Below are 14,126 nucleotides of genomic sequence, written 5' to 3' on the forward strand. Positions count from 1 at the left end.
CTTTGCTGCGGATGCAGTAGCGCACTGGAACTAGCTCCTTCTGAAATCCTGCAATATAACTAGCGGGTCGATCTAATCATTGCTCCAGGAGAAAGGCCAATTATCGGGTCGCTACGTTCCTGGCGGCTAACTGCATTGAGGGCAGCTAAACAGCAGCATTTCACGACGATCCCTCATTTTAACTAATGGACGAGGCGCATTGCAAAACTCGTTGGGGGCCAAACTGCCCAGGCCTTTATTTTAAAATTGGCTTCTGCCCCAGAGGTTCTCCACAAGCAACCTTGGCACTTTGCTCTAGAGAGCAAAGCGTACAGCCATGTCAAAACCCGCCAGACTCGCCAAAGGTTTCAAGTTGGATGGTATATGGATAACCCAAAGGGAGGGGTCGCAAGACGGCGTAACGAGCCAAAGTTCTGGCTGGCGGCCGTTCTATCTTCGACGACGAATCTTGCTCACATTCGTGGTGATATTCTGTGGGATAATCGCAGCCCTCGAGGTGCTCAATCGTATATCTCAAGTCAATTATGGCATCGCTTCATCCGTTGAAGGTCGCCACTACCTGTGGACCTATGGCCCTACCGCTATCCTTACCATGGTGGCTGCGTTCTGGTCCCGAGTGGAATTCCAGGTAAAACAACACGCCCCATGGCAATCCTTGCAAGAGAAGCCAGAAGTGGCAGAAAGAAGCATTCTCCTGGACTATATTACACCAATGCAGCCATTTGCTGCGATCCAGGCGCTCCGAAACAGACACTTCGCAGTGGCGGCCGGGGCTACCGGTTCGATGCTGCTTACTCTTCTCATCATCTTCTCTACTGGTTTGTTTTCGCTGCAAGAGATTGGTGTGCAGAAGGATCATGTCCCAATTTTGCTGTATGATTATTTTAGTGGTGAAAATCCTACCCTCGATGCCGAAGGAGCGACGCCATTCGATACGCTGAATAGTGTCCTTTTCGATAACGGAAGCTATCCTGAAGGAACTACCGCTAATCTTGCTTTTCAGCGATTTTCAGCTCCAAACATTTCTTCGAACGCAATCGTGACCGCCCAAATCGACGGCATGGAGGCGCAACTGAGCTGTGAACCTGCCAATATAACTATTACGAAATGGGAAGTGGAAGGAGTAACGTCGACGTACGGCGAGTTCACCATCACTCACCAGAACATGACCAACGAGATTGCCACCCCTTCTTGCAAGATTGAAAACTTTTCTATTGATGGCGGTTATGGGGCATACTATCCCTATGTGGGGATGTTTGAACAGGGCCAATGTGTAGGTTCGAAGGGAACTGACGGCACGCGTGTTGTGGTTACTATTGCTAAGATCCGGGAGAACGTGGTGTTTTCGAATGACACTTATGACGATTATACTCGTGGGTATCACCAAAAGAGTGACATTGTGCTTGATCAATCTGTCCTGTTGATCTGCACACCGACATATTCTCTCCTGGAGGTGAATGCTACAAACAATGCGTCCGTATCTTTGTCAAACGTTCAGATCGAAGATACAAGATCGAAGAACTCGACTCTTCCCGGCCTGGCGGCATGGGATATTGCGAATAGTGTCCTTAGTGGTCCGAAAGGTCATACCATTGGGAGGCCAATCGAAGATAACAACCCCTTCGTTGCCCCCGACAAAATGAGTGTGGATTATTCGCTACAAATCGGTGCGTGGCTTGCAGGATCTACCGGCAATATTGATCTTCTCTTCCAAGATGATGTGCTTAACTATGTGGCTTCTGCCTACTATCGCGCAATGGCTGCCCAGTATATGAACAATGGGCTCGCCCGACAACGGTCCTCGACGACAACTGGCTCGGCTGTTGTCCTTGAGCACCGTGTCATCATGGCAGAGCTGCCACTTCGTGCGATGGAAGTCTGCTTGGCGCTAGGAATAATGTTGGCCCTTGTTATAATCTTCTTGGCTTCGCCCACGGCTACAGCATCGACTCCTTGGAACCCGAATTCTATTTCTGCAATTGCGGCAATCATATCCAACAGCAAATCTCTCCGCCAGTATGTCGCTGGTACTAGTACATCACCGCTATATATCCTTGAAGATCGTCTAAAGGAGAGTCGCTATTGCTCACGGACCTCTGCAGAAGGGTTCTCTATCGAGACCGTGGACAACGACCAGAGTGATATTTCCACTACTGACAAACAAAGCAGCCCTAGTTCCAGCGCCGGTTCCAAGCCATTTCCCAGTTTCATTTTTCGCGTCGCCATCTTTGTCGCTGTGGCATCGATCCTTGTGGTACTAGAGGTTCTTCTGCATATATCCGAGACACGCGACGGGCTTGCAGATGTCACCACCAATAAATATATGCATTATTCCTGGACACTTCTTCCGTCGCTGTTGATGGAGATCATCGGTCTTTCTTTCCGGAGCATGAGCTTCAATAGCCGAATCCTGGCGCCATATGCCCGCCTGAAACGGCCCTCTGGCGCAGTGTTCCAAAGCTGTATGCCAGTCAACTTCCTAGATTCCCTGAGCGTGACTACTGTTATCCGTTCGATCCGCACCAGGCATTTTGCTGTCCTGGCTGCAACACTCGCTGCCTTCATCACCTCGTTCTTATCGATTGTAACAAGCGGGCTGTTCTCTGCGATGGACACCTCGCAATACATCAGCACAAACTTCTCCCAGGAAGATACCTTCCACCGCTTTGCAATATGGAACGCCAGCGTTAGTCCCGACCTGGACAATTCTAACGTTATCACTGCTCAATACATTATCCAGGGGAACCGCACTTCTTTCCCCCGCTGGACCTACGAGAGGCTTATATTCCCCAAGCTCTCAATGAACGCTTCTCTCAGAACAAATCTCCCCGAAAGCTCTTTCGTCGAACTTTGGGTCCCTGCCCTGAGAACAGCCCCAACTTGTCTTGTGCAAAGAGGCTCCGAGGTTAACTACACACTCCAAGCAGCCACGGATGAACAAACCAGTGTTAATTCCAAGGTATCTCAAGTACTCTACATTGAGCCGCCCCGCATAGGTTGCGCGCCATGGAGCAATGGTACAGGGTGGCAAGAGAATAGCGGCGATCTGCTCGAACTCGAGACCGAAGGGTACTTTGGACTCGCGATCTTAAGCCCGTGCTATAATGCCAATAGCAGTGGTGCCAACCTACCAGTGAGTTATTTCTGGGGAGAGGTTAGAAACGGCAAAGTCGCAAACATAGCGGCCATGACATGCGCCCCGGTAGCCGAGACAGTCAATACCTGGACTCGTTTTCAGCTCCCGGATTTCGATATCCCCGCCGATCACCCCCCAGTGCCAGACGAGTCTTCGGCCAGCACGGTGAAAGACCAGTATATACCGTACTCGCCGTGGAGTAGTACCTCTTCGACGGCAGCCAACCTAGATTCTTTCTTCCAAGCACTGGTGTCTGGAAGGTGGGCCATCCCCCGGGATTATCTTGGCGATGCAGACAAAATAGAGAATGTGATTGAGGCTATCAAATTCCAAGACGGTATTATGAAGGCGCAGGAGTTTAATGGAATGACTCGTCTGGCGAATGCTTCACTGGGTGTCTCATTACCAGGCAATGTCACTCTTACTAACAACCGTCTTCGACTTATCCAAGACGCCACCTCAACCAGAGTCCTCGACGCTCTGCTTGTATCCATCCTTATTCTGGGAATTATAGGCTCCATCCTCGTGAATACGGACCATATTTTACCCAAGAGCCCGTCCAGCATTGCAGCGGTAGCGAGCTTGCTGGCAGACTCGAATTTCTTGGACTGGTACCAACCAGCCGAGGATCCAAATGACACGGCTCGTGGGCGCAAATTCTTCGCCGGTTCGCGGTTCGTTCTTGGAAGACAGAATGCCGAGAATCTGTCGGACTCTTCCTCCTCGCCTACGGAAGAGAAGAGAGATGCCGACCTCACGATTTGTCTTGTTGATCCTGTCGGAGAGAAAGAGTCGAGTAGTATTCCTCTTATGCCGTTGGCTATCGGGGAAAGGAATGGCTGATGCCTGATCGAGGTTGACGCAGGGCCCTCCCTGCGCTTGGGTTTATATATGACGAAACTGATGAATTTATATGACTTCTCATGTCTCTAAGTAATGGTTTTCAGTAAACCTGTGCTATGCTTTGGTATGACACATTCTATCCGATCCTCATAAAAATATGCAGGATCAGGCTCAGTAAGAGCCACCCGAGATGCCGAGGAGCATGACCGATACAACTTTCATTGCGAAATTTACAGGTCCAATTGCTGACATCTCATGCTTGTCCGTACAGTGTCTGCGGGATGTGAGTAGTACTGCAGTCATTGCATGAAAGCCTCCAGCTGAGTAGTCTGTTAGGATCGGGGATGTTTTTATTCTCCACTCTTGAGGAACTTACAGAGTCTGGCAGTGGACTACTCGCTCATGTTCAATTCGCAGTTATATAACCATACCGTACTTTGGATCTAGCTGGCTAGTGGAATTTTAACTGACTGATTGTTTGATTGTTTTCCTACCCAGTTCATCACATATACAAGGGGTATATTCGTACTATACACAGCAGCACCAGAGGTATCTACGCACCATCTCTATGCCAAATCCTCCTTTCTCTCCTCAAGCCGCTGGCCTTGACACACATATGTCTGGAACTTCCTCGCCGGGACACCAACAGTGAACATTTCTTCGAGTTCCTCGGGCGTGCGGCCTTGCATTTCAGGCACACAGAAGAAGAGATAGATGCAGACCAGAACGGAGGGGCCAAAGAAAATGAACCCGATCTTGCCACCTAAATTGGCTTTATCGGGATTGATCAGGTACGGGATGACCTGGTTGACCATGCAGGACACGGCGGTTGCACTCATGATATTGATCGCATAGGTCTTCTGTCGCAAGCGGGGCGTGGGGGTCTCGCCACCGACGGCGTAAGCAACGGCACCCAGGGATCCTTGGTACTAAATTTTAAATTGATTATTAGGTTTGTCTCAGTGTATTGTGGGGAGTCTATGGGTGAGTAACTTACCAGCCAACCCCAGAGACACATCAGAGCAACCGTGGCCTTGAGCGAGGCGTCGGTGATCCTGATATTGACGCAGCCGATAACCAGGAGACCGACGGTCATGATGGTGGAGCCGTAGACCAGCATAGAACGCCGTCCAATGCGCTCGATCAAGGGCCACGAGCACATGTTACCGAAAAGCTGGATGGCGTAGGCGCCCTGCGCGACAGCCAGCGCGTTGCCCACGCCGGCGAGGTCGAAGTAGTAGGTCAGATAGCCGGACACGAAGTTGACACCGAGGAACTGCTGCGCAAGGTACACCATGCAGATGATCGTGGTGCGGCGCAGGTTGGGCCCCCGGAAGCAGTCCAGATAGCTGGCGGAGCTTTGTGCTTCCGTCACACTCTTCTCCATCTCCAAGGCGTTGCGCATGATCTGCAGCGCACTGTCGGCGTCGAACCTCGGGCCGTTGAATCTTTTGAGAGCCTTGTGTGCTTCTTCATCTCGGCCCCGCATTAGAAGCCAGGTTGGCGACTCTGGGAGCAGAGGGACGCCGATGATGAATAGGAGACCTGGCATGATTATCTGGGTGATCAGGGGGATCCGCCAGGCGAGATCGTTGTCTCGGAACGAGGCGGCGTAGATGCAGAGAGAAGACAGCCACTGCCCTATGACAATCATGGTGTTCTAGCACAGGTTAGTGACCAGGCGAATTCTTCTGCATGAATGGGTACTGACGATTAGAGCAAGACAGATACCGCGAATCGAGTTTGGTGCTAATTCTGCAACCCAGACGGGGCCGAGGGAATGTCCCAGGCCGAATCCAAAGCATGCAACCAGTTTCCCACCGAAAAGCATCATCACCGTCTCACTGAAGTATTGGAGGATGACACCACCGACGCAAATTATACAGGCCAGGATGACCACTTTCTTTCTGCCGAGGAAGTCTGAAAGGTAGCCAGTGGCAAGCGCCGACGCAAAGAGACCAATAGTGGGAGCTGCATTGAGGATCTGTTGATCGCGAGCCGCGACAGCCCAACTGCCATTGACCTCCACCCCGAATCGTAGCTGAAAGGCACGAGACGCAAACAGGTTTCCAATCATCGCATTTTCGTATCCGAAGTTGACCGGAAGCAGGAAGATGAGAAGGCCTGTATACTATGTTAGCGACTCTTCGATCTCATCCGGGACTGCTCTACTCAGATACAGCCGAAGAGGTTCACACATACACCACAACAGCACCCTCCTGTTCTGCCATAGTTCCTTCAAAGTGGAGTTCTCATTGCTTGAGACAGCTTCATTGTTCCCCGGGATAGTTTCGATATGGCTGGCGAGGTCTTTCTCGACCGCAACCGTCTCCGACATGAGGGTAGATATGCAATTGAAAAGACGACAAGCAGAGGTGGTAGGTGATAATCATCGTAAATACTAGAGGCCACTCCATATTATATCAAATGGCGGGACTCTGGAGAAGCCCGGGGGAGAATCTGGGGAAGGGAGCTGGACGCTTAGGACTGCCGTGTCTGGAACCGATGGGAAAGACCCACTACCTTAAGCCACCAAGCTCGAAAAGGAGAATTAGAAGAGACAAAAACCGAAAACATGAATTTGTGAAGTGATTCGCCATACTGGTTTAGGTATAGTGAACGATGGTTTACGATAGCCTTTCGAGGATTGGAGATTTGTTGCCGGCTAACGAGTTCCAAACGTGTCGAGGTTCAGATTCGGAAAATGGAAAGAAAGCCTTCTCCCTACGTGCAAGCTGCCTTATAGCAGTGATAGACATGCACCTATGTGTGATACTGCGGATATTATCGCGCATTGTATGGCAAAAACAGTAGGGTAGCTTAGTCTTTGCTCTATATCAGCCGTCAAACAACACATGTCTATTATAACTCGCCAACATCATCAATAAGTCCATATTCATCAAAGGGACTAACAAGATTAGGACTCATTATTTGCAATCTCTTATCCGTCTTTTTATCTACCCAACTATATATCTCCACGAGACTCCACAACTTCAGTGAATGTAGAAAAGACCTTCCCAGTTCCGCCCAGCAGCTCAGGGTTCGTCGTTTGGAGTATAACCCTCTTATAAGTCGTCATTCTGGGGACTCCGTTGTCTTGCAGCTGAAGTATGAGATGGAAAGCCTGGCCCTTCTCCACGGCCTGGCCATTGACGAGATCAACTGCACACTCCGCCGGTGGAGGAATCTTCACACGAATGACACTTCCTCTAGGCTTCTGAGCGTCCTCAACGACGTCCCATTGCAGATCTGGGACTATCCACTGAATGTCTTGTTGTGCCGAGGTCACCTCTTTGTAAAAGAACCAGGTGAATGTGAGCTCATCGCCATCTGGATCGTAACTCTGCGATGCATCCAGAAGAACTTCGCGCCCGCGACAGGCTCTAGAAGCAATGGCTTGGGTCCCGCATTGCTTTTGTTCACGATAGCAACAGGGGCATGGTTGGCTTTTGATCTGTCACTCCCCAAACTCCACTGCATACGTGCCGCAAAGTCATCCTGAAAATGATCCCTCCAGCGCCAGATGGTTGCTTGGTTGCTGGTATGGGATTTCCCGTCTTTGCCGACAACTGTGTCACGGGCATCGGCGTAATGCTTTGAAGCGCCTCCAATATCGCCGAGAGCGTAACGGCCTCCCCAGCTCCCCCATTCCGGGTGCTCTGGGGAACCCAGCCCGTTCTGAATAAGATATAGGAATGTCGGTGTATCGCCCTCCATAATAAAAGAGTACGTTGGGTATGCTTGCCCCAAGGGCCCGATCTGAATGTGTTCTCGAAGCCACTCTTTCTTCACCTTGGTGACGTCCGGTCCCCCTTCATCGAACGGTACAAGCGCATCCCCAGATATGCCGATCCACGCCGCCATGCCGTACTCCTTCCAGGCGTGTACGGAGCAGATGTAGAAAATATCCGGGTATGTGACTCGAATCCACATCCCTGTGTCGTCCTGGTCGGATATGGTGTACACTCTCAGTCTCGATCGTAGTGCCGCGCTCTCGGTCGCCGAACATGTTTGGTGTATATGCTGAAGCGCCTGCGCAAGGACATTCGCGCCTCCCCACGAAATTACCCAGAGAGGCTCTTCTGAAGCCTTCAGCTGCTCGACTAGAAGCTCTGCGCCGGAGCTGAGCGGCACACCGGGTGCGAGCGCAGCACGGCCATAAACCGGAGGACCGCTCTTAATGATGGAAAGCAGATATTCTGGGCTGGGATATGGGTTGCTCGGATGAACGTGGGCATTGAGATTGTCGACGACCTTTGCATAGGCATTTACAATTCTCTCCATGCTTTCCGGGGAAACCTTCTGTCTCAGCCAGCATGATGTACACGCCACTATCCCTCGGGTGTCGAATTCATTGCTATAGAGAAGGTACCGGACGAGAGACTCATCGTCGTCTGGCTCGTTCGAGATATCGGAGACAATGAACACTCGGGGTCGACTTTCGCACAACCGAAGTTTTGCAGGTTCAGCCATGATGAAATGTAAGAGCCGTCCAATGGATCATACGGCAACAGGAGGTGTCAAAGCGACCTTTGGAAGATGCAGCAGGTAGCTGCTCTATACTTCTGTTAAACAGACTGCCCATAATTTCTTGCCAAAACGGAAACTCGAGGCACCAGATGCTATGCTTGAAACGCCCTCGATTCGGTCCAAATTCCTGCCACTAGAGCCAAGCCGGTGTACTCCTAGCCTTCTCCACGGTTTCTTCCTCCCCGGGGTAATTTGCGGGGACAAGAACCGAGCCGATGTCAGGAATCAGGATTGATGGTCCATCTGCCACGCCAGTCAGTTTTCCCGAGCTTTACCCGACGGCGATGCTGCCGAGCCCTAATGCCAAGGGATAGGCATGGCTTGGGGATTGGCTCAAGACTTGTCCTCGCTTCTACGGAGGAAACTCAAGTTCAAGCAGTAGAACTGGCTGATCCTTTAATCCCGTGGGGAGAAGTGGAGAATTACGGGGTCTATTTTGCGCCCTGGACTACTATCGCAAGTGAAGTATCGGCAGTGAGGCCCGGCTTTCCGGGTCAGAGTAGGGCGTGGAGTAGGCCATCTAGGGCTACTACAGGATGCCGCAGAAGTAGCCGATAGAGTCGAGTTGATTGTAGCGCATACCATTAGCATCTGAGTACATTTCGATCCAAACATTATACTTGACCTTCCTGAGCATTATTCTGAGGTCTCTGACACACTACTCTTATTCTCTTGTATAGTCTCGTAAATATGTGGACGGGATCATGAATGCGCACAAAGCAAAGGAGCGTTTAGTAGCTTGAGGTACTTCCTAAGCAACTGCTTAGTACCCTCATTACATAGCCGTGTGGCTGTCCTTAAAAGAGCTATAGTCGATTGTGCCAGCCCCGTACTTACAGGAATATATGCATTCAGATCGAAATTTACTCTACTAGTCAACGCTGTGGTCATGTAGGAGATATGAAGTCTTGAGTCAGAAGGGGTATGCGCATATAATATAGTATTTACTAACAGCACTTTGCAGCGCGATTGTTCACTTTTCTGTCCGTGAAGCTTTCCCTGTTCCCCCTGTTTTCACCTCCTGCTCGAGTGTATCCAGCGCTTGTCTGTACCTCAATTTGACATCCTTCATGTTGTCAAGCTTCATGGCCACTTTTTGTACCTTAGAAGACCTGGTAATTCTATTGTCAGATGTTTGGATGATCTCCTTCGTGAACCACCGGCCTTCCCGATGGGCAACAAGGGTCCAGGCAGATCCCTCCCTGCCAGCTCTCGCGGTACGACCGACACGGTGCACGTAGGTAGTAATGCTTGTTGGCACATCATAGTTGACAACATGAGTCAAGGATTGCAAGTCAAGACCACGAGATGCCCGATCGGTAGCAATGATGATCGAAATCTTCCCTTGACGGTAAGCAGTGAGCGTTTTCCGGGAGGCTGATGACTTATTCGACTTGATGATCGTTCCAATCTCCTTGGCCAAGGATGGATCAAGCAAGGCAAGCAAACGCGCAAGTCGCGAGGCGGATTCGGATGACTTGGTAAAGACCAAAACAGAGGCTCGCGGGCGACTATTGTCTGCCTTGATGTCCACGGATAGTTCATCTTCAGATGTTGAACTATCTTCGGAATCGGAACTATCACTCGACGATGAGCTGTCGTCACTGGAAGAGTCAGACGCTGATTCGTCCGAGCTCGATTCGTCCGAGCTAGAAGTCTCGGAGTCGGTGTCTGAATCAGAGCTTTCTGGATCGGAGGTCGAATCCGAGTCCGATTCTTCAGAGCTAGATTCCTCAGAAGCCGAACCCTCAGAACTAGTATCATCTGAATCGGACGTGTTTGTCAAAACACGCTTTGCGTTCCTATTAACATCCACCTTAATGTGCGACAGGAGGAGACGCAGGAGATAAAGTGGCTTCTGCGACCCGTCTCCAACCGAAAGAGAGCACTCCTTCAGTCTAGGCGGCAGAGTGTACTGATCGCCAGCGCCATCACGAATACCAGTTTCATCCTCCTGGGATGTGGTTTGTTCAGCTGAACCAACAATAACCAGCTTAGGATTCGAAAGCCGTAGAGAGTTCAACTTCGAGATATCCTTCGTCATGGTGGCACTGAGAATCACCTTTCTCGGGTCTTTAGTTTGTATCGGAAGCCCAAGATTGGCGAGAAACTTTCCGCTAAACCCAAAAGTTCCCGCACCCTTTCTTGCGTCTAGAGAGTTCATTACAACATCAACCCATTCCTGGAAGCTTTCGTTGAGCAGTCGATCGGCTTCATCAATGACGAGCCACTCAAGATGCTTCAAGGTGAAACCTTTAGTATACCGGATATGGTCGACGAGACGACCTGGGGTACATATCAGAACATCAACATTGGGCTCTGCCTTGCGAATATAGCCCGGCAACGATTCACTTTGATCTCCCGCATCTGAAATATAGTCTTGTAGACTAAAGTTCAACCAGTCATTGTCCGTTAATTTATCCTGTTGTCGCAGTTTAAAGTTCTCCGGGCCATAGACTTCATCATCGCGCATTAATGAACGCTGCTCTTCTTTGATGGCCACATTTCCCACAGCGGAAGCGACACGAAGTCCAGACCCAGCGGCGCAAAGCTCGCAGGCCTCCCGAGCTTGTTTAACTAGTTCCCTTGTGGGCACGACAATGAGGCCCCTTAGCCTAGGAGCAGGGACTTGCTCCAGAGCGGTAACCATGGGTAGGACGTATGACAATGTCTTTCCCGAACCGGTGGCCGCAGAAATACATACATCTCCTGGGTGATTCTTAGATCCCTGCAAGAGTAACGGAATCACAGTGGACTGGACGGCAAACGCTTCCTTGTACCCATTGCTTTCAAGAATGCGTAGGACATTCTCCTCGATCCCTAGGCTTGAAAACGGGGTTCGTTCTTCGGCGGAAGTCCTTAAAGGGTTGGCAAGCCACGACGGAAGGGAGGAATAGCTTGGCTTCTCATCCTGCTCGGGGGCTGCTTCTGGCTGAGGCAACGGCTCCAGGCCCTGAGCTATAACAGGTTCCGCAGTTACAGGTCCAGTAGACTCATTGTCGCCATCCTCTTCGCCAGATTTCGCCTTGGCCGATTCCGCCGCTTTAACTGCCTTTTCAAATTTAGACAAGATTCCCGAGTATTTGTTCTTTTGCGGCTTTGCGTTATCTTCCTCCTCTGACATGGCGTCCATATCCTTCGAATTCACGTGTTTTTTCACATTGCGTTCCTGGTCACTGTTCGGTTCTTCTATATCTGCAGCATCCTCAGACGAATCATTGTTGTCTCGTGAGCTTTCTCGTTTAACCTTCTTTGATTTCTTTTTTGTTTTATCCTTGCTGTCATTTTTACTTGAAGAAGCCTTTTTACGGCTGACCGGCGAGACAGCACTCTCTTCCTGGGACGATTCTTCTTGAACAGCACCACTGGCAGCTGATTCGGATTTTCTTTTCTTTTTCCGGCTTTCTTTGAGTGGTGTAGGGGTGGACGAAGGGCTCTGGGTTTTCTTCGGCTTCTTGGTCGGCGTTGGGGTCGAGGTAGTGACGACGGCGCCATCAGGATCTCTCTTCCTCTTGTGAGATTTCTTCGCACTCAAGGGTGTCGATGAACTTTTCTTTGAAGATACATCATGCGCAGAGTGGTCACCGGCCATTGTCGAGCGTGTCAGCGCACCACCAGCGCAAAATGCTATCGATCAACAGTACTTCTCGGTGCTACGAAAGAGATTCTCCGAAATATTTCTTTCTAGCGGGGATTATTCCGTCGGCAGAATATCCACACCGCCAAAAGTGCCGCCAGGGCCTGGACCATTTGGGAGATAACATTGGTCGATCCGCTCCGGCGCAATCGACCGCATGCTCCAGAGATGGCGATTATACCCCTGGACATAAATTACATCCTATTTTTAAACTGATAGAGTCCGGACATGGACAGAACAGTGTATTATGCTCCATTGATGATTTCTGGGCTTCCAAGCTAAAGAAATAGCCAAAAATGCCTTACAACATTGCGTGAGTCTCGTCGCATCGTCTGGGCCAGGTGATCTTATCTAACAGCTTTCTGCGCAGTATGGTCAGTGACTTTTTCTTCCCACAACCAGGTGGGATTGAAAGTCACATTTACCAGTTGTCGACCGTAAGATATCCTACTATCTTTGTCCAGATGGATACTCATCGGCCCTCAGAAGCTCATCGACCGTGGCCACAAAGTCATTATCATTACCCATGCGTACAAGGGTCGCACGGGAGTTCGATATCTTACAAATGGCCTCAAAGTATACCATGTCCCATTTCTCGTCATATACCGTGAATCGACTATGCCAACTGTTTTTTCATTCTTTCCTATCTTTCGCAACATTGTCATCCGCGAGCAGATTCAGATCGTTCATGGGCACGCAAGCTTGAGCAGCTTCTGCCATGAAGCTATCCTGCATGCCCGGACGATGGGTCTACGGACAGTCTTTACCGATCATTCGCTATTTGGGTTCGCGGACGCAGGATCAATTCTTACCAATAAACTGCTCAAGTTTACGCTGAGTGATGTGGACCATGTCATCTGTGTCAGCCATACATGGTAAGAACAAGCGGTTGAGATGACTACAGTTGATAGTCTACCCCGCGGTCATCCCAGCTGATGCCGATGGCACCAGAATAGAAATCAGAGAACTATCTGCTGACTTTGCGACATAGTAAAGAGAATACGGTTCTTCGAGCATCCTTAGACCCGCTAATGGTCTCTGTAATCCCCAATGCGGTTGTCGCGGAAAACTTCCGACCTCTAGAGCAAGAGGGGTCGCCGAGACCAATTGGGCCGAATGATATTATCACTATCGTCGTGATCTCGCGCTTATTCTATAACAAGGGAACTGATCTGTTGATTGCTACGATTCCCAGAATACTTTCGTCCCATCCGAATGTGCGGTTCATCATCGCCGGGTCAGGGCCCAAGGCCATCGACCTAGAGCAGATGTTAGAGCGCAACGTACTGCAAGACAAAGTAGAGATGCTCGGTCCCGTTCGTCACGAAGAAGTTCGAGATGTTATGGTCCGAGGTCACATCTATCTACACCCAAGTTTAACCGAAGCCTTCGGGACAGTTCTTGTGGAAGCCGCTAGCTGTGGCCTCTATGTGGTGTGTACGCGGGTCGGTGGCATTCCAGAAGTGCTCCCCCAGCATATGACCACTTTCGCTAAGCCGGAAGAAGATGATCTGGTCATGGCTACTAGCAAGGCCATAGCCGCGTTGCGCTCCAACAAAGTAAGGACTGATCGATTTCACGATCAGGTGAAGATGATGTACTCCTGGACCGATGTGGCAGAGCGCACAGAACGTGTGTACAATGGAATCCAGGGCGACATAAGCCCTGAAGAGTTTTATGGTTATTATCCTGGCCAAGGTTGGGAAGCGAGTGGTGATAGGGTACGGAGCTTTGCCCTCATTGACCGACTGAAGCGGTACTACGGTTGCGGGGTGTGGGCAGGCAAATTGTTTTGTCTTTGCGTGGTCATTGATGTCTTAATCTACGTCTTTCTAGAGATGTGGTTCCCCCGCGCGAATATCGATATTGCCCGCAGTTGGCCAAAGAAGCTGAAACAGAAGGAAACCGCCGACTCAACCAGAAATGGCCCACATCGCATCGGCTCGACGACTTGACCCAAATAACACTTCTGTTACGATT

General features: G+C 50.3%; 5 protein-coding genes across 5 annotated transcripts; 2 read left to right on the forward strand and 3 right to left on the reverse strand.

The window, feature by feature from the left end:
* Positions 1-316: 316 nt before the first annotated feature.
* ABOM_004034 (DUF3433 domain-containing protein) lies at positions 317-3,979 on the forward strand (the record flags this gene model as incomplete). The annotated part of the gene is made up of 1 exon (XM_022531164.1): positions 317-3,979. The coding sequence occupies one exon, from the start codon at positions 317-319 to the stop codon at positions 3,977-3,979; it is 3,663 nt and encodes a 1,220-aa protein (XP_022392924.1).
* A 566-nt stretch (positions 3,980-4,545) lies between these two features.
* On the reverse strand, positions 4,546-6,317 carry ABOM_004035 (uncharacterized protein; the record flags this gene model as incomplete). Its single annotated transcript, XM_022531165.1, has 4 exons — positions 4,546-4,908; positions 4,977-5,639; positions 5,691-6,103; positions 6,182-6,317. 4 exons carry the CDS (start codon positions 6,315-6,317, stop codon positions 4,546-4,548), a joined length of 1,575 nt encoding a protein of 524 aa, XP_022392925.1.
* A 627-nt stretch (positions 6,318-6,944) lies between these two features.
* On the reverse strand, positions 6,945-8,452 carry ABOM_004036 (uncharacterized protein; the record flags this gene model as incomplete). Its single annotated transcript, XM_022531166.1, has 2 exons — positions 6,945-7,375; positions 7,462-8,452. The coding sequence occupies 2 exons, from the start codon at positions 8,450-8,452 to the stop codon at positions 6,945-6,947; spliced, it is 1,422 nt and encodes a 473-aa protein (XP_022392922.1).
* A 1,030-nt stretch (positions 8,453-9,482) lies between these two features.
* On the reverse strand, positions 9,483-12,101 carry ABOM_004037 (putative ATP-dependent RNA helicase DBP6; the record flags this gene model as incomplete). The annotated part of the gene is made up of 1 exon (XM_022531167.1): positions 9,483-12,101. One exon carries the CDS (start codon positions 12,099-12,101, stop codon positions 9,483-9,485), a length of 2,619 nt encoding a protein of 872 aa, XP_022392923.1.
* A 341-nt stretch (positions 12,102-12,442) lies between these two features.
* ABOM_004038 (phosphatidylinositol N-acetylglucosaminyltransferase subunit A/GPI3) lies at positions 12,443-14,101 on the forward strand (the record flags this gene model as incomplete). The annotated part of the gene is made up of 4 exons (XM_022531168.1): positions 12,443-12,459; positions 12,517-12,583; positions 12,633-13,021; positions 13,138-14,101. The coding sequence occupies 4 exons, from the start codon at positions 12,443-12,445 to the stop codon at positions 14,099-14,101; spliced, it is 1,437 nt and encodes a 478-aa protein (XP_022392916.1).
* Between the last annotated feature and the right edge of the window lie 25 nt (positions 14,102-14,126).

This window comes from Aspergillus bombycis (genome assembly GCF_001792695.1).
Source record: "Aspergillus bombycis strain NRRL26010 chromosome Unknown contig00010, whole genome shotgun sequence".
In the NCBI taxonomy this organism is placed as follows: Eukaryota; Fungi; Ascomycota; class Eurotiomycetes; order Eurotiales; family Aspergillaceae; genus Aspergillus; species Aspergillus bombycis.